Source organism: Balaenoptera musculus, chromosome 17, assembly GCF_009873245.2.
Source record: "Balaenoptera musculus isolate JJ_BM4_2016_0621 chromosome 17, mBalMus1.pri.v3, whole genome shotgun sequence".
Classification (NCBI taxonomy): domain Eukaryota; kingdom Metazoa; phylum Chordata; class Mammalia; order Artiodactyla; family Balaenopteridae; genus Balaenoptera; species Balaenoptera musculus.
In genome coordinates this window covers 34,648,205-34,666,733 of record NC_045801.1, presented here as the reverse complement: position 1 = coordinate 34,666,733, position 18,529 = coordinate 34,648,205, and the positions used below count along the sequence as shown (strand labels likewise).

The 18,529-nt window shown below is 37.2% G+C and overlaps 1 protein-coding gene across 1 annotated transcript in view; it reads right to left on the bottom strand.

The window, feature by feature from the left end:
• Positions 1-18,529, bottom strand: part of UBR5 (ubiquitin protein ligase E3 component n-recognin 5) — a 140,901-nt gene that overhangs the window by 61,970 nt on the left and 60,402 nt on the right. The window contains 11 exon segments of the mRNA XM_036830478.1: positions 1,971-2,168; positions 2,429-2,583; positions 2,834-2,945; positions 3,033-3,176; positions 4,193-4,305; positions 5,145-5,254; positions 8,775-8,959; positions 12,126-12,243; positions 13,536-13,690; positions 14,300-14,410; positions 14,495-14,611. Coding sequence (XP_036686373.1) covers positions 1,971-2,168; positions 2,429-2,583; positions 2,834-2,945; positions 3,033-3,176; positions 4,193-4,305; positions 5,145-5,254; positions 8,775-8,959; positions 12,126-12,243; positions 13,536-13,690; positions 14,300-14,410; positions 14,495-14,611 — 1,518 coding nt within the window.

The window sequence follows — 18,529 nt, the reverse complement described above, 5'->3', positions numbered from 1 at the left end:
GTAAGTTTGCTTATCACCTCCAACCTAATGGAGGGTAAATAACCTCCCATTCTAAGCTCCATTTCTATCTTTTATAGAAAAACTCCTCAAAAGAGTTTTCTAAGTTCCTCAACTCCCATTTTCTCCTTAGCTCACTCTAAATCAGGCCTGCATCCCCACTGTCAACAATGACCTAGATGGAGCCAAACCCAAAAGTCAGTATTCAGTACACGCCTTACTGTCCTACGGCATCATTTGATACACTTGAACAACACATCCTGCTTGACACATGCTCTTTGCTCAGCTTCCAAGACAACACTCATTCGTTTTCCTCCAACTCCTTCTCAGTCTCTCATGCAGGTTCCTTTTTATCTCCTGGTATTTAAATGCTGAGACTATTTTCATGGCTCAGGCCTTAGATCTTTTTTCTCCTCCAAGACTTTAGTAATCTCATTCAGTTTAAGTCCTTTAAATATCACAGATATACTGACAACTCCTAAGTACATTTCTCCAGCTTGGTCCCCTCTCTCCTGGTCTTCCAACCTACACATCTGTCTATTCACCATCTCCTCTTGGGTATCTGATAAGAATCTTAAACTCCTGATCTCACCCTGCAGAACCTGCTTCAATCCTACAGTCTTCATTTCGATAAACAGCAACTTCATTCTTCAAAAGCTTTTGCCCTCTTGCTTCCTCTATTTGACACCCTATATTTAGCCATAAGCAAATCCTGTTGGCTCTACTTTAAAACGTATCTAGTATATCTAGAGCCTAATCACTTATTATTCCACCTCCTGGGTCAAGCCAACATCACCTTCCACCTGAATTCTTTTAATAGCCTCCTAACTGGCCTCCCTACTTCCAACCCATCCCCCTTGTATTCTCGGCGTGTCAGCAGTGATCTTTTGAAAATGTAAAGCAAATCAGGTCAATCTCTGCTCAAATTGCTCCAATAACTTTCAGTGGTGTTGCCTCCACATCTAACAAATACAAACACCTCAACCACAATATGTTCAAAACTAAACTCATCCTTTCCCCTTATCCCATTTGTTTTTCCTATTTTTCTGGGTTTTTTTGGCTGCACCGCATGGCATGAGGGACTCTAGTTCCCTGACCAGGGATTGAACCCATGCCCGCTGCAGTGGAAGCGGGGAGCCGCAACCACTGAACCATCAGGGAATTTCCAGTTTCTCCTATTTTTCATCTCCCTATCAACCACACCTAAGTCAGAAGCTTTATAACCCTTTCCTTTCATTTACTGCTGACATCCTGTCACCAAGCTTTAGAGCTTCTACTTCCTTAAGATCTCTTAAATCCACCCCCTCTTCCTTATTTCCAAGAGTTCAAGCTTACTTTGTTTCTAACATGGATAATTACATTAGCTTTTTTATCTGGTCTCTTAAACTTCTGTTCTCCATCCACTGCCCATCTTCTTTAAAAAAAAAAAAAAAAAAAAAAACAGCTTAAAATCCTTCTCCTCCTAGCTTTCAGGGGAATGTTCAGGCCCCTTAGGTTAACACACAAGGCACCCCAGTGCCTTTCTCCCACCTTATCACTTGCCATTCATTGATCCGTATAAGCCCTACCTTCTAGTTATATCAAAAGAATGTACATGTTCTCCCAACATGTACATTCTGAGATTCACAAAGGCTGCTCTTTGTGCCTGGGATAACACTTCCTACCTGCATCCTGCGTCTAGGAGACCCCTATCTGATTCTTTAAAACTATACCCAGGCATCACCTCCTCAGAGAAGCCTCTACAGTCACAGTTTGATTTACAGCCCCCCTTTTTGTACTTCTACAACATTATGCATGCCTTACTCAAACGCTTAAATCACACTGTAATCAATGGTATACGCATCTCTCTTGTCCTAATAGACTATTAGTTCCCATAGGGAAGCGGCAATGAATGATCTATTCAAGATTGTTTCCCTAGACTCCAGCAGTGCCTTCTGAATTGAAATGCCAAGTAGTTTCAAAAGTCAGATTACCTCTACAGCCATGATGATAATAGCAGCTTTCTTTTTGATTGTTGAATTGGCAGGAAGATTTATTAAAGAATGTACACCCATTCCAAGACTACTAATAGGTGGAAGATCAAGCCAATCAGGATCCCTTATTCCTCCCATGCAATCTTTGGCCATGGGGTAGATAGTGCCATTTCCATCTCGAAGAATAATAGGAGACTCCTATAATAGAGGTGAAAATAAAAAAGTTTGGCTCCCAATCAAAAATGTTATGTCTGATTTTTACAATAGTTATATTTATTTTCAAATTAGATTTTATATGTTTGTAATAGTGACCAAATAAGAAACTTAATATTAAAATATGTTGAATACTCTAAATTCTTCAATGTTTAATAACAAGCAAACTAGAGTCAAACCCTAAGCGTCACAAAAATGCCAATGTTGTCATATAAATTTTCAAAAGCAAAAATAAGCCTCTATACCTGTCCAGCAGTAAAAATGGCTACATTCCTCTCATTCTGACCAAGGAAAGCAATGCTGCTTGTAGGGAAATTATTTTCCTGTTCTGCTTTTCCTGTAGCAAGATCAAAGATACAGTACCGTACCCAATTTCCAGTCTTCAAAACAGCATGCACACCTTCAGAAACACATAAATGTAAAACAAAAAAAAAAAAAATATTATACATCTTTAGTAAACTCTAGTAAGTACCTACCAAATTTTACATCTCTAGCCACATTTCAAATGTAGATACATTTCATTCCATAATGTTACACACAGGGGACAAAAACTGCCAAATGCCCCAAACCACTTGATCTAATTCCCATTTACTGCACAAGTATTAATAGAACATGGAGTATGCCAGTCAGAAAAGTTACAAAATCTTTACCTTTGGAATCCACATTCACTGCTAATATTTCTGTTTTTTCAGGTATACAAAGCTTTTTAGGAGTCCTTTGGAAACAGTCGGGAACTTTTGGTGTTCCTCCAGTTTTGACAACCTGCATGACAAAAGGAATTTTGCTCTCAAATCTGTAACAGACTCAGGGTCCCGACAGTCACCTGCTGAGTGAGTCCTCTACACTTACCTGCAGTTCATCAATTCTAAGTAACCTACAATCCTGAAGGAGAGAAGAAGGGTCAGCATCTGAACCAGAGTTGTTCTGACAGTTTGTATTACTGGACGTTCCTGGAAATTTTACAGCAACATAGGCTCCATCCACTTTCAGCACCTAGAATACAGGTAAATACGATAAATGTTAACACTAACTCATATGAAATCAATATGCAAGTTAGAGTCATTGAACCAATTTCACACTGAAGGCATTTAATTCCTTATGAGTATGTTTCTACAATGATCATCAAGTTGTAAAATTAACCTAACACACTCACCAAATATACTGCTGACATCTACATCCATGACATATTATCCACGGACAACACAGGCAGAGTGAGCAATGCACAGAAAGCCAAGCACAAGACTTGAAACCAGAATACTTGAGTCCTACCTCTGCTACTTACTGCTTTTGATTTTAAGCCAATGTGATCGTCTTAGAAAAACACAGCTGCCCGTAAACTACAGTTCTATTTGAAATCAAAAGGCCTTTGTAAATTGCAGGACATGATGTATCTACTCTGCCCTTTAAGTCCAAATGAAAGACCATCCCATCTCAGAAACTAAAGAGCAATCAGGAAAAGTTACTGTGCAGGTATTCTACAGCTATAGTCCCATTTTGTTTTTAAGAATGTGAGAAGACAAAGGTGAAATTAATAGCATTCCAGCTGATGAACTCTACTCACTTGGTTTCTTAGGAGGCAAGACCCTCTCCAGGAAGAAGGGAAGAGAAAGTGGAAGCTTAAAGACAGTAGCAAGATTTTTAAATGTTATGGAAGATCATCTCCATTAAAACTGTGTAACAGTCCCAAAGAACGGACTGTATCAAAAAGTAATGTTATCTCTTTGCAACTTTTCTGTAAATCTATAATTATTCCAAAATAACACTTTTTAAAAAAAGCAGAATATCACCATAAATGCTCAAGGCGAGGTATAATAATCTTCAGTTCATCTGTCAGGGACAAAGGAGATACGTGCATCAGATTAAAGGATGGGACTAAAGAGATCATTAGAGGTGATAAATAAAGCAGCCTTGAGGAAAGGGCTGATGAGCACTCACCAACCGTAAGTTCTTCGATAACCAATACCATTATAGTTCAGTTAGTAACTAATTCTTAGATATTCTGAACAAACCTTGCCAACAGGAACATTCTTAACATCTTCCACAAAAACGACTTCCCGAAGAGACCACTGCTCTTCGTTCACCTTTTCCTCCTCTTTTGGGGCAGGGGTGGACCGTCGTCGTTCTTAGACAACAACAAAATGGTAAGTACCAAAAAGAAAATGTGAAAGAGACTTTATAGATTTCATCTAAATATATGAAAAAAGATCATTTGTAAAGGGATACATAATTGAGATATCTAAATAAATTTCATGAACTGCTTTATGAATTGAGCTTTCATAACTAACTTCCACTTTAAATGAATTCATAGTGAAAAATATCCATGTTCGTTAATGCCTAACGATATTAACACTACTATAAACAACTGCAAAGAAGTATTTAAAAATTTTAAACTTATTCTGGACCCTCAAAATTAGGGCTATCTGACCAATGTTTAAAAAGGAGGATCTGTTGGGCTGTTCTTAAAACTAGCACATGACTATTAAAAACTAACTTTCAATTTCCTCAAGTACAAAGCAATTACAACTAGAAAATAAATGTACTTTGGAAAGCTTTTTTAAAAAAAAACTCTTTAAATCCAAGGTGCAGTAGTAAATCTAGGTTTTTAAATTCTACAAATTCTGAGCAAAAGTTGTGACCAAGCCATAACCAATCTACAATAACAGTCCCAACAAAGGTAGGCAGATATTCTAGAGTGGCAATTATTTCCTGCTATTACTGCAATGCACTTTACATATTGCAGAAAATTATAACTCGCAAAAACAACAAGAATACTCAACACTGTAAATACTGTTTTTCTATTTAAATAAAGTTGCACATTGAAAAAAATCAAACTAGTAGGAACACAATTTATATTAAAAGATATTAAAAATGGTCTGAGTTGCCTCAAATCAGAAGCAAACTGAACACAGCTCTCTGCCTGGGATCTTACTTTGACCAATGTGTACTACACATAAAACTTACTATACGGCATTGATGCACTGCTGGCAATTGAGGACGCATCACTGCACGTGGATGCTGGAGATGGTGGAGGACCCATTTCTGTTTTCACAGGTTCCTGCTTACTTTCAGGCCTGCAATTAGAAATAAGATCCTCCTTACAATTAGGAAAATGAAATATTAGGAACTTGTCAAATGGCTTATTTTTAAGACTCAAGTTTATTCCCATTAGGGAATGAAATAGTAAAAACATACAAAATGGTATTATTCTTTAGGATGCAAACTGAAAAAGATACACATTGCATACTTCAAATTTTTATTAATGTTTTAAAATAGGAAAGAAATATACTATGTGAAGCTATCAACAACTTGGAACAATGGTTCAGATAAGCCTTATCTAGGAATAACAACAAAAGCTACACTCAATTTATCAACATAACTTTATCATAAGCCTCTTGAGCAAACAAGTTTCACACTTTAGTGAACCCTGACTTGGACATCGCAATTTAACTGAAAAGATGATAAAGGCAAATAAATAAAAAGTATACTATATCATTAATTTCCTAGAGTTCAAAGAAGGAACTCTCCTCACAATGGCTTATAAAACTTTACCACCAGATGGTCCAAGAATAATCACCTGCTATAACTGAAATAAGAAATTATAGTATTAATAAACTATCCCTCTTCCTTGAGTTATTTCATTAATGCTATACTCGAGAAGATAACTACAGCAACTACATAATATTCTACAGATGGTAAAAATATAATATTTTTAATCATTAAAAGGCAGAAGTCAATTTTTAGAGCAAAAAGTCATGTATTACTCAGAAATTTGTTATATATAGATCATGCTGGTATATATTATAATCAGGGTCATCATCTTAACCCCCTCATCTGCTATTAACTCCACCAGGAATTTCACCTGAGTTTAGAAATAGTCCATAGGAAAACAGCGTTATTTTTACCAGCATCTTAGCAAAGTGCTCAGTACAAGCACACATGAATACTCATGGCTGCTCTGCAAATCCTGTGACGGTGGAAGCAAGGCAGTACTGACTCATCACGAGCACGCTTAAAGTCAGCACGTTTCCATGACTAGAAGAGTCTACTGGCATGAAAATGATTATCTTCTTAACATTTAATTTCACTTAGCTCTTTTACTAAGTTTATTAATAGAGAAGGCAAATTTCAAGGAAGATTCTGAAAAACTTAATAAATCACAGGATATAAATACCACATCCTATTTTAATCTCGTTTTCTATTTGTACACATCAAAAAGATTTCAAATGCTGTTTACAAAGTTTCATAAACAATGAAACTGTATTTCGCTACTTTTATTTTTAGGATAAAAACAATCAATGCAAGTAGAGGGAAAGTCTATCCACCTATTTTTAAAAACAAGACAATATGTGGAATCTAAAAAAAAAAAATGATCATGAAGAACCTAGGGGCAAGATGGGAATAAAGACGCAGACCTACTAGAGAATGGACTTGAGGACACGGGGAGGGGGAAGGGGAAGGTGGGACGAAGGGAGAGAGTGGCATGGACATATATACACTACCAAACGTAAAATAGATAGCTAGTGGGAAGCAGCCGCATAGCACAGGGAGATCAGCTCGGTGCTTTATGACCACCTAGAGGGGTGGGATAGGGAGGGCGGGAGGGAGGGAGACGCAAGAGGGAAGAGATATGGGGGTATATGTATAGCAGATTCACTCTGTTATACAGCAGAAACTAACACACCACTGTAAAGCAATTATACTCCAATAAAGATGTTAAAAAAGAAAAGATGGCATGTCACATCCTACTCAACACTTTGGTTCCTCCCTTTGAAGAAGCAAAGGAAAAGAGCTGCCAAGTAAGGATCAATTTATGACCTAAGAGAAGTCACATATCACCAGCCATCAACACGCATCTCCACCATCGTGGTGAACACCCAGACCGAGAGTATGACCTGCCCTGGGATAAAATGTGGGAGTTTAGGGAAGATGGCAATGTGGTATTTTTACTTATGCCTTTGCCTGCAATGAAGTAAGCCTTTAAAAAACAATTGTCTAGAGTCTGGTATTGAGAATGCTCAATCTGATCAGCTAATACGGGCTAGATAAGGAAGAGGATTCTAAAAAACCTTTTTCTCTTACACGGGTTCCTCCTAAATCTAGTGCCAGCTGAAATTCATGTGCTTGGAAAATATCCACACCATATCTTGCACTTTAATATAAATATTATAAATCCATTTAATTGAATAAACATACTCTAAAACAAAAAAATAAATTAATTAATTTAAAAAAATAAAAACAAGACAGAGAGCACAACAAAGCACAAAATAAAGCAAAAAATCTTAATTAGGCATAAATTACAGTAGCTTTGGTTTATTAAAGAATATCTTTAAACTTATTTTTTTTTAAACTTATTTTAACAGTAATCCTTGTACAATCATTATATTAATTTGAGCAAAAAATTTCAGAACTTTAAAAATCTATATGTATAGATTTTTACAGTCCCAATCATTTCTTTTCAATGCTTGTATACATTTAGAATAAAAGAAAATAGTACATCAAAATATTTAAAACGCTATTTCTGGAATGTGATATTATATTACTCTTCCACGTTTCTATAATGCTCATGTATTTTTACAACATTAAGAAAAAAAGTAATTTTGAAACTTTACTGAAGTATTTTTTTTTTTTTTTTTTGAAATCCTAAGTTATTTATTTATTTATTTATGGCTGTGTTGGGTCTTTGTTTCTGTGCGGGGGCTTTCTCTAGTTGCGGCGAGCAGGGGCCACTCTTCATCGCAGTGCGCGGGCCTCTCACTATGGCGACCTCTCTTGTTGCGGAGCACAGGCTCCACACGCGCAGGCTCAGTAGTTCTGGCTCACGGGCTTAGTTGCTCCGCGGCATGTGGGATCTTCCCAGACCAGGGCTCGAACCCGTGTCCCCTGCATTGGCAGGCAGATTCTCAACCACTGCGCCACCAGGGAAGCCCTTTACTGAAGTATTTAAGATCGTGTACCGAACAACCAAATTATAATACACAAATATTTTTAAAGATAAGTAGATACTTCTAAAAGTACAGGTGTTAACATCTGTGTACCTGGCTCCCAAACAGTAAGCCAGCCCCAGAATGTGGATTATACACAATTCAGTGGTATTTCTGTTCACATATCCCCCCCAACCCAAAAGTTTACAAATCCTTTATGGAATTTCCCTCCCCAGCACATTAACCTATAAAACCCTTTCAATGATCAAGACACAGGCAAGATGTTTGGTAGAAATTAAGATGATTATACATGGAGAGAGGAGGAAAAAGTCTGCCTAAGACAGTAAGGCTGAACATATTATCACTGCTATACAACACCTTCCAAGGATGAACTCTAATGACAAAACAAAGACATCAAAAGAGAACTCTACACCGCCATTCTGGCCACCAAACATTAAGAATAACTATAATATACAAGTATTAACCAATCTGCAAACAGTAAATTTTACCAATTCCTTTCAAAATTCGTGGGGATCTTAATAAGACCCCCTCACGTTAACACTTCTCTAAGTCACTGTACACCTCTAAGTCTCCTTGGTTACCCCCCCTCACATACAGAGCAAACTAGAAACTGGTGTAAAATCAAAATTAGTTAGGGCATAGTACTTACTTAGCTTCAGTAGTTTTGCTAGCTTTGTCCATGCTTTTCAAGCTCTCAGGAGATCTAAGTTGAAATCTACAGCTATCATTCATATTCCAAACTGACTCCATTAAGACACCAACTTTAGGAATCCCAGCACTAATTGAAAACGCAACTGCTCCAGCATGATAGAGAGGATTATTTCTTAGGCATACCTAGCAAACAAAAGAAAAATCACCATCAAGATGACATAATTTTAAAACAAACTAGAGGAGTTATGTGTTCCCAAATTAAGGAGCAGGAATAATTTTGGCACATTTACTAAAAATGAACTTTAAAATTTCATGCAGCAAATAGCCTGACTGTTCTGCCACAAGGACACAGAAGAGAAATAGCAGAGAAGAAGCTAAAAAGGTTATTATTTAAAAAGTGAAATGTGAACAAAACAATTACATTTTTTTGTCTGTTTCTTATAATTTTAAATTATTTTCTTCCTTAATTCATGGTGCTATATATAGGCTCCATAACTTCATCTCTACCGATACTTGTTTCCCTCAGAAGACTGTTGTTTCCTACAAGCCAGAATTTCACTGGATAATGTAAGTTTTCTCTTAAATTAGAAAAAGAATATGTAGACATTAGTGTTAGAAGTTAACTGAGTTCAGTAGTGAATAACCTATAAATTCTCACTGCCATGGAGCACCCCTAGGTCATACTCTAAAACCAATAACCTCTAAGGTGACACTGCCAAATGCACCAACAGTAACTCTAAATGAGATATGAACATTATTTCTGGAAATCTCTTTTGATTCTAAAGTAGTCCAATCTTACTGACATTCTGTTCAGTCATCCAGTGACTAATGATTATGTTATATTTGACAGTGGACTATATGATGATCATGTTTTTTGTCAATTTATAATTAAATATAAGTCACACAGAAGAAGGTGGTACATTTGAGAAGTACAGGAACTGGAAATAACTGACACAGCAGGAGTTTTATCAAAGAATAGTTGTGTGTCACTAAATACAGCTCTGTGGCATAGAATGAATAGTTCAGAAGAGCCGACTTCTTGAAAAGGGTATGTCCTGCTTAGGTTGACTTAAAGAGAGGTTTCATCCATAAATTTTTGGAAAATACTGGTGAAAGTTTAAATACTGAAAGAGGATCAACAAGAAAGAAGGCTATAATTGTCAAAGAAATGTGGCAAGATATATTAGAAGATATGTTATCCATTAATACCTTCTTATAAAAATAAATGCACCTTAGAGACAAGAAGGTGTATATCCAGCATATAAGAAGACATGCAACGAATATTTGCTAAACATACTACTCTCCACAATTATGATCTGTGAGTGCAGGTGCTGCTGCAAACTCTTAACTGATCGACCTTTCTGATGTTAATATATGAACGATTTCCCCATTATGTGGCCATGACTGTCTTAAACCTCCAGTTTTCTACACTTTAAAACAAAATCTTATTCTATACCAAAGTATTGGAATATGCTGCTATTTTTCACCAATTTAGTGCCAAGCTATTTTGCTTAAAGCTTTTCTTCAGTGCATCTTTAAAGGATTTTTCTACCCTCCCTGTCTATAGTAATGTCATCCTACATGCTAATAAGGCATCTGCCAGGATATCCTAATATGTGAGTCTAATAAATAAGGAACTTTGAAAACATTAGAAATCAGTATGTGAACTGAATAAGAAAAGGGGAGCTCCTTGAAAAGAGAGATCTGTCCAAACCAACTGATGTAAATAATGAAGACTAAACAACAATATTCAATAATGGGTAATCGCTGAAAACTTCCTAGTTGGAAGGCCAACAAAGGACTCAGAACAAGACAACCATGAATAGGACCAAAAAAATGGAGTCCCAAACAAAAATAAGAAGTACATAAGCTGAGTTTTGGAGAAAAGTAACAGCTAAAGTAGTGATTACTTTTTAAGACACAGGTAATGTAAACATGATACCACCTTATAGTGATGAGAAAAAGCTGAATTGAAAAAAGTGCTAGATGAGGAAATTAGTGCCATGTTACGTCACAAAAACCACCATTTGTCTAAGCGTTAGGGATTATAAAGTCCTTAAACACTCACTGCAGCACTTGCTATAATGAATATAAATGTCAACTTTTAACCCGAAGATAAATTTCTACAAGAATCTAATGAATTAGAAGTATAACGGTAGTTCTCAGACTCTTTTGGTCTCAGGACCATCTCCCCCTATTAAATATTACCAAGGACCCCAAAATCTTTTGTTTATGTGGGTCATATATAGTTGGTATTTAATGTATTAGTAATTAAAACTGAAAATTTAAAATATTTATTTAATATTAATAAACCCCATGTTAATATAATTTATAAAAATAACTACATTTTTAAAAAAATCAGCAAGAAAAGTGGCATTGTTTACATTTTTGCAAATCTCTTATTGTCTAATTTAATGGAAGACAGCTGGAGTCCCATGTATGCTCCTGCATTTAATTTGCTGTAATATGTTACTTTAGCTAAAGTATATGACGACAACTCAGCCTTACACAGATAGGTAACTGGAAAAAGAAGGACTCTACAGATCCCCCGAAAGGGCTGAGAAGCCAGCAGGAGTCCTTGGACCACACTTTGAAAACCACTGGGGTACTAGAAAAATCACATTCCATAAGATATATATATAGAAGCTAAAACCATCTCAGAAACTAGCAGAAACATGAGGATTTGACGAAGCCTCCTGCCTCATGCTGACAATATCGCCAGAGAGCAGTATCTTTCAAACTGCTTGGTCATAAGAATCATCTGGGATGTTTGTTACACATAAGGAAGCCTGCGTCCTACCACCAGCCAACTGAAGGAATAATTCAGGCAAGGCGCTCCAGACTCTACATTTTTAAACTCTACATTTAAGTACCAAATGATTCTTAAAACCAGGCTAATCTGAGATTCCTGTCCCACAGGAAAACCAGCTGACATCAGGGCAGAATCTATGTTACTCAGCTATTGAATAAAAAGTGATGTGGCACATACATACTACTGGAACCAGGTCCTTCAAATGACATTCATTTATAAAACTGCCTATGGGGGAATTAATTACAGGGGAAGAAAATGATTTTGATGAGCAACAATGTCCCTTAGGACAGACTTCTTTTTTTTTTTTTAAATATGTATTTATTTATTTATTTATTTTGCCTGCGGTATGCGGACTTCTTAGTTGAGGTATGCGGACTTCTTAGTTGCGGCGTGTGAACTCTTAGTGGCGGCATGCACGCGGGATCTAGTTCCCCGACCAGGGATCAAATCTGGGGCCCCCCGCATGGGGAGCGTGGAAACTTACCCGAAGAAGACCACCAGAGAAGTCTCAGGACAGACTTAATTCTAACCACTTACCTGGGTACCAACAGTGATGTTCGGCATTGAAGAAATACCAGCACTAGATTTGGGCTTTTTGTTTTTTGCTCTAGCTTTCTCTAACATTTTTTTTCTTTGACTAAAAGGGACTACACCCCTGAAAAGGAAAAGCAAAAATTGGACAAATAAGCAGCGAAGAAGCCCACTAAATAAATCTGAAATTACACACATTATATTTAAGTATTACTAGTATATTCCTTCTCTAATATTTTTGCCTCAGTATAATATTAGCATGTATAACACTAATAATCATAACTTGATCACAGGTTTAATACATAACTGGGTCCATTTTTATTAAACATTTAGGATTAAAAGTCATAGGAAATTCATCATTTGATATTTTCTTCCAAATAATTCTGTTTCATTAGTAGATTCCCCTATACATTACTTCTACCAATGCAAAGTTGCTGATAATTCCCTAAAACACAACAGAAAATACATCTGAAGTCCCTTTCGAACATTAAAGGAATAATTAAATGAGGCACAGAATATTCATACAATGATGTACTTTAATAACCTTTAAAATTATATTTTATGTAACTGTTAAATGAAAAACACTCTGTTTCTAATTAAGTAAAAGCAAAGTACACGTTTATATATAGGAAAAAAAAAAGATTAATAAAATACTCCCAAAATGTTAATAATTGTTACATTCGGGTTGTAGGGTTATAGGTGATTTTTGTTTCTACTTTATACCTTTTAAAAATTTCATAATTATAGTCACTAAGTATGTATTATTTTTATAAGCTTTTCTTTATCTTAAGGGTTTTTACCAATGTTACTTTGCTCCAAAGTGAAAATTTCCCTCTCTATAAAGCATTAGCTTTTTTTAAAATTTTAATTGAAGTATAGTTGATTTATAATGTTGTGTTAGTTTCTGGTGTACACCAAAGTGATTCAGTTATTATATTATATATATAGAATATGAAATAAATATGAATATTATATGTATATGTATATATGTATATTCTATATATAGAATATGAAAAAGAATATATATACACATGTAGAATTATAAAAACAAGTAATTTTCAAAAGGATTGTGGTCAAAATATATATTCTTTTTCATATTGTATATATATGTATATTCTTTTTCATATTCTTTACCATTATGGTTTATTACAGGATATTGAATATAGTTCTCTGTGCTATACAGTAGGACCTTGTTTGTCTATTTTCTATAGAGCAGTTTCTATCTGCTAATCCCAGACTCCTAGTTTATCTCTCCCCCACCCCCTTTCCCATTTGGTAACCATATGTTTGTTTTCTGTGAGTCTAAAGCATTATCTTTCAACTGACCTTCTCTATTGGTATTCCACTACTCAAAGCACCTATCTGTGTACATAAAAGCATCCATTGATATGCAATACCCCCCTCTGTGATACTCACCACCAATATAAATTGTTCTCTAGCTGTGCGCAGGTATAAAGGGCACAGCAATGTAAAGAAACAATCCGTTCTCCTTGAAGTTCTGAGTAAGTCTGTGCAGTGTGCTCTAATTTAGAAGCCACAGAACTTAAAGTTTCATCTACCCATGTAGCAACCTAAAGATAAAACATTAGAGGATTAAATAAAAACAAGTAATCTTTTCAAAAGGATTGTGGTCAAAACAAGGGCAAGGAATACCTACACTGTGGACTGGAATTCTAAAGGCTAGAAAAACAAGTAATTCAGAAAAGGTTCTTAATAAGACTAGAAGGTAAAATACTTTCTTCACGCAAATCAATCAAAATAGTAGTTATTGAAATAAATGTCTAAAGCCATCTCTAAGGCATTAATTGAAAGTAAATATGTGCCTCCAACAATTTTTAAACAAATTTAGTGACTCTAAAGTCACACTGATAATCTGAGGTATAATATCCATACTTCCTCAATCTATCTGTTGTAGCTCTTCAATATCTCCTCTTTTGCCAGCACTTAGCTTGAATATTTTTTCCTTCCCTTAAAGTAGAAAGCTATCTCTGAAAAGGAATTATAACGCAGAGATAAACCAGCAATAAAAAGATTATACATTGGATTACTGTACTAAGGTTTGAGACACTTTGTATTTGCAGATCTAGTTAGATAGAAAGATAGAAATGAAAAGATGGAAAAGGGGCAGGGAGAGGAAGAAAATCAAGAATTTAAGAAATGCTTATTACAGTGTGTCATACCTTGTTATTTTCTGTAGCTACAGTTGCTCTTATGCTATTTGCAGACAGGAGAACTATCTTTTCATTGGTTAGCCCCAAAAATGTTGCTCGTGGATGATGTAAGGAAGGATTCTTTGAAAGCGTAAGAAAAATGATTACCATTTTGTATGCTGATTTGAAGAGCTATTTAAAGCAAGATTTAATATAATGAAATACCTGCGCATTTCTGTAAGGCTCAGATTCACTCCACTTCCACTGATAAAGTTCTCCTTTACTGCTGACAGCCAAAAGCTCAGAATACAGAGCCCCAATACAGATGAATTTTGTTCCATCCTATATAGTGAAAATAACACAGTGGTATAAATATAACAACTGCCAAACCTAAAGATTTGGATACATCACATTAATTACTACATCAAATTTCGATTAATTATGTGAACACACAAACCGCTTTAGCAAAGTCTCCAGCACAGCCCGCAATGCCCTCCTTTAAGTGGCCCGGCCTCCCCCCCACTCCGCCCCCAAACTCACTCTCCTCCAGTCATACTGGCCTTTTTCCTGCTCCTGCCAGGATCCCACCATGTCCTTGTTGTTCTCTTGCCTTGTTCCTCAGGTGACTCACTCCCTCTCCTCAATCAAGTCTGCTCAAATGTGACCTTCCCTGACTGCACTATCTACAAAATCAGCACTCTAATATTCCATCTCCTGACTCTGCTTTCTTTAGTTCACAGCACTTCACAACTTGACATATTGTATTTACTCATTTATAGTCTACTTCACTCAAATATAAGCTTTGTCTTGTTCACCACTGTATCCCCTGTTCTTAGAACAGTGAAGAGTACATGCTCAATAAACGTGTTGAATAAATGAAGAAAAAACAGACTAAGGAGTTGAAGTGGGGAAAGTCGAGTATCAACACAAGATTCCTTCCCTGTAGCCTATTCCAAGCTGCTGAAACAAGTGTCTGTGTTGTTTTTTAAGGTACAAGTTTATTTAGTTTTAAAGCAATGCACATGCAATGAGTTGGAACGCAATTAAATTAGAAAAAGTTCAGACAATAAATTAAATAAATAATATCAATGATAAAGTGATAATTTTTTTAACATAAGACCAAAATGATCAGAAATCTCACAGCAAAACTTGCCAATAAAAGATTTTACGTTGTATTTTTGCCACTGCAAAACTTCTCTGCTCTCTTTGATACCCTGGCTCCAGAGTATGCTAAACTAATGGCGTCTTTTTAGGTTTCTGTCAAATTCCAATCTTATTTGGTCAGATGGGTTATGGTGCTCAGCTACAGTCTGTGAAGCCTGCCAAGACTTATAATAACAACAGGTTACGCCTCAGAGCTGTATAGAAAGAACACTAATTTTAATCTTCTATTTTACCAGTGCCAATCAGCTCTATTTTCAAGTCACATCTATGGAAGGATGGGAAAGAGACCAAACTTGAAATTTTCCAACTTAGCAATTCTACTCTCCCCTTCACCATGGGTATCTGAAAAACACTGTGTACTTTCTCCAGGACTGCTGCATCAAATCTTAACATTTCTACCTCACACTTCCTTCTTGACCCCTTGGTTAAAAAGATGATAGAATCAGTCCAAGTGAGTCCAAAACCTGGATCCAACACTTATTAAGTAGGTAACTTCAGATAAGTTATGTAACTTCTCTGAACCCATTTCTTCACTTCTAAAATGGGTATAATAATAACACAATGGGGAGGCGGGTGGTGAAAACCAAATAAAGTAACATATATTAAAGTACCTGGCACAAATAAGTGGTCAAATTCAACTCTGGTTACTCTGCTGCCCTGACTTCATCTCCTACTCACCCAAAAGGCACAAGCTTCCTGAGTATTTCCATCTCCATCCAGATTTACTTAATGAAAAAACACCATTCTCCCCTCCCCCTCCCCATCTCAGAGAAAGAAATGTCCCTCTCTACTATCTAAGGACAACTCACCACACACAGTGGATACAACCCTCTCTCATTACCTCAACAACCATCCAAACCAGTCCGCCCTTCAGCCTTAGGCCCGGGGAAGTGAATTGTCACTTGGCGCGCGTCTCACCTCACCGGCTCGCACTGACAGCTACACCTGCTCTTGCAACAGCCTTATTGATGCCCCATGCATTGAACCAATCCATCTTCTCTTCAAACTCTTTGAACCGTTGGACCCTGTTCATCACCAGTTCTAGAACCTCTCCTCTCCCTTGTTCACAGGTCACTTACTCTCTACTGGTCTTCCTCCTGTCTTCATGACTGCAGTATTTTCTCCACCTCCCTTGTACCACCATGTACTCCCTGACCCAGATTCTGTCCTTGTCCCTTTATTCAAATTATGCTCCACCCTCAGCCTAAGTGACTGTATCCACTGGGGCACCATGCTTTTAAACATGTACATCTTCTATCTCCAGACTAACCTGCAGATTAACTGTCTGGATGTCTGAAAAGCACCCTACCATCTCCAAAATGAATCCATCGTCTCCTCCAAAGCTACATGTCCCCTGTAGTCCCCACCTCCACGAATGACATCACCACCCACCCTGTAATAGGAGGGCAACAAGGGAACCTGGGCCCTCTCTTCAACTCCTCCTCTTCTCTCAACCAGATGGTGACCAGCAAACCAACGCTATACTTTGTCTCAACTTCCTCGCAGATTCTTCCCTTCATGTGTCCTCACTGTCATTGCTTTGGTTGAGATCCTCACAATTCCTTTCTGTAACAATTCTACCAGTCTCTTAACTGACTCTAGATTTTTACTATTCCTGTCTTTCTCCCACCACTGTGCCAAGAGTGCTCGTCTCCTTAAAAATACACAAAACCAAACCCCACCAATCTCATCATGTCATTTCTCTAAGAACTTTGCTGGCAGAACAACATCCTAACTCTCTGGCAAGTTGTCTAGGGCTCTCTGGTCTTCTCCACCCTGCTCTTCTCCTTCTCCCACCACAGAGCAGCAATTCTCAATTTCTCACTGTTCCGCAAACACACCCTGACCTTTCCTGACTGTAGGTCCATACTTGATGTGTTTGGAATGCCTTTGCATCTTGGTTAATGCCTACTTAACCTTAAAAATGCTGCTTAAATGTCATCTCCCCTGTGAAGTCTTTGCCACATCTCTCAGGTGGTGTTAGTCATTCCCCACTCTGAGCCCCTATAAATACCGTATTCACACCTTCAGTCTAGCACTGGTCATGCTGTGAACACATTTCATTGTATGTGAATGTCTGTCTTCCCCAGTGAGTTGCCTATGGGAAGGTCCATAACGAATTCACCTCTACATTCCCATGGGCCAGCTGGGTGCTTGGCACATAGTAGGAGCACACTGACAACTGAAGGAACAAATACATCTCAACTCAAACTTTTTGAGTAAAAACTCTGCTAGAGCAGTACAATCCTAAACAATTCATCCCTATAGCCACAGCATGGTGTGTGAGGCACTCTCAGAACTGACTTGCCTATATCCTTCAAGGATGGGCCAGTGCTCCCCAGCTCATTAGTCCTGAATGAGCTAAGTGAACCCTGAAGGCCCTGAAAATCCATTATGGACAAATGTGGAGGGATGGCAAAACCACCAACCAAAGGATGATGATGGAAAAATCACCTATTGTCTCTTGCTTAATTTAGATCAGTAGGTGGAGAAATACAAAGCAATCAAATACACACAAAGAAACAGTATTTTAGCTCATGCACTTCATAATGTCATAGAAAACAAGGCTTTTAACGTTTTGATGAAATACTAGTGGCTGCTTTTGAGCGAGTTGGGCCCTGCTTCAACCCAACTGGAAAAGGTGGATATGCACATTTCCTTAAAGATCAGTAGTTTGTAGCTCTATTTTTTTTTTTTTTTAACAAAACGAATCCTTTAGAAGCTGAATCTAATCAATAAATTTGCAACTGTCTGAACATTAAACATCAACCAAATGAGGAATCCCTCCCTAAAGACAGATGGAAAATGTCAAAAATATGATAAAAATTACCTAAAAAAGCCAAAGCTTTAAAAGAAAAAGAAAAGAAAAAGGTCATCCAGCATAGCAACATGAACTCCTATTAACTTCATCTAGTTAGTGACTTATACTTTTTAAAAATTGGTCTTATTGGGCTTCCCTGGTGGCGCAGTGGTTGAGAATCTGCCTGCCAATGCAGGGGACACGGGTTCGAGCCCTGGTCTGGGAAGATCCCACATGCCGTGGAGCAACTAGGCCCGTGAGCCACAACTACTGAGCCTGCGCGTCTGGAGCCTGTG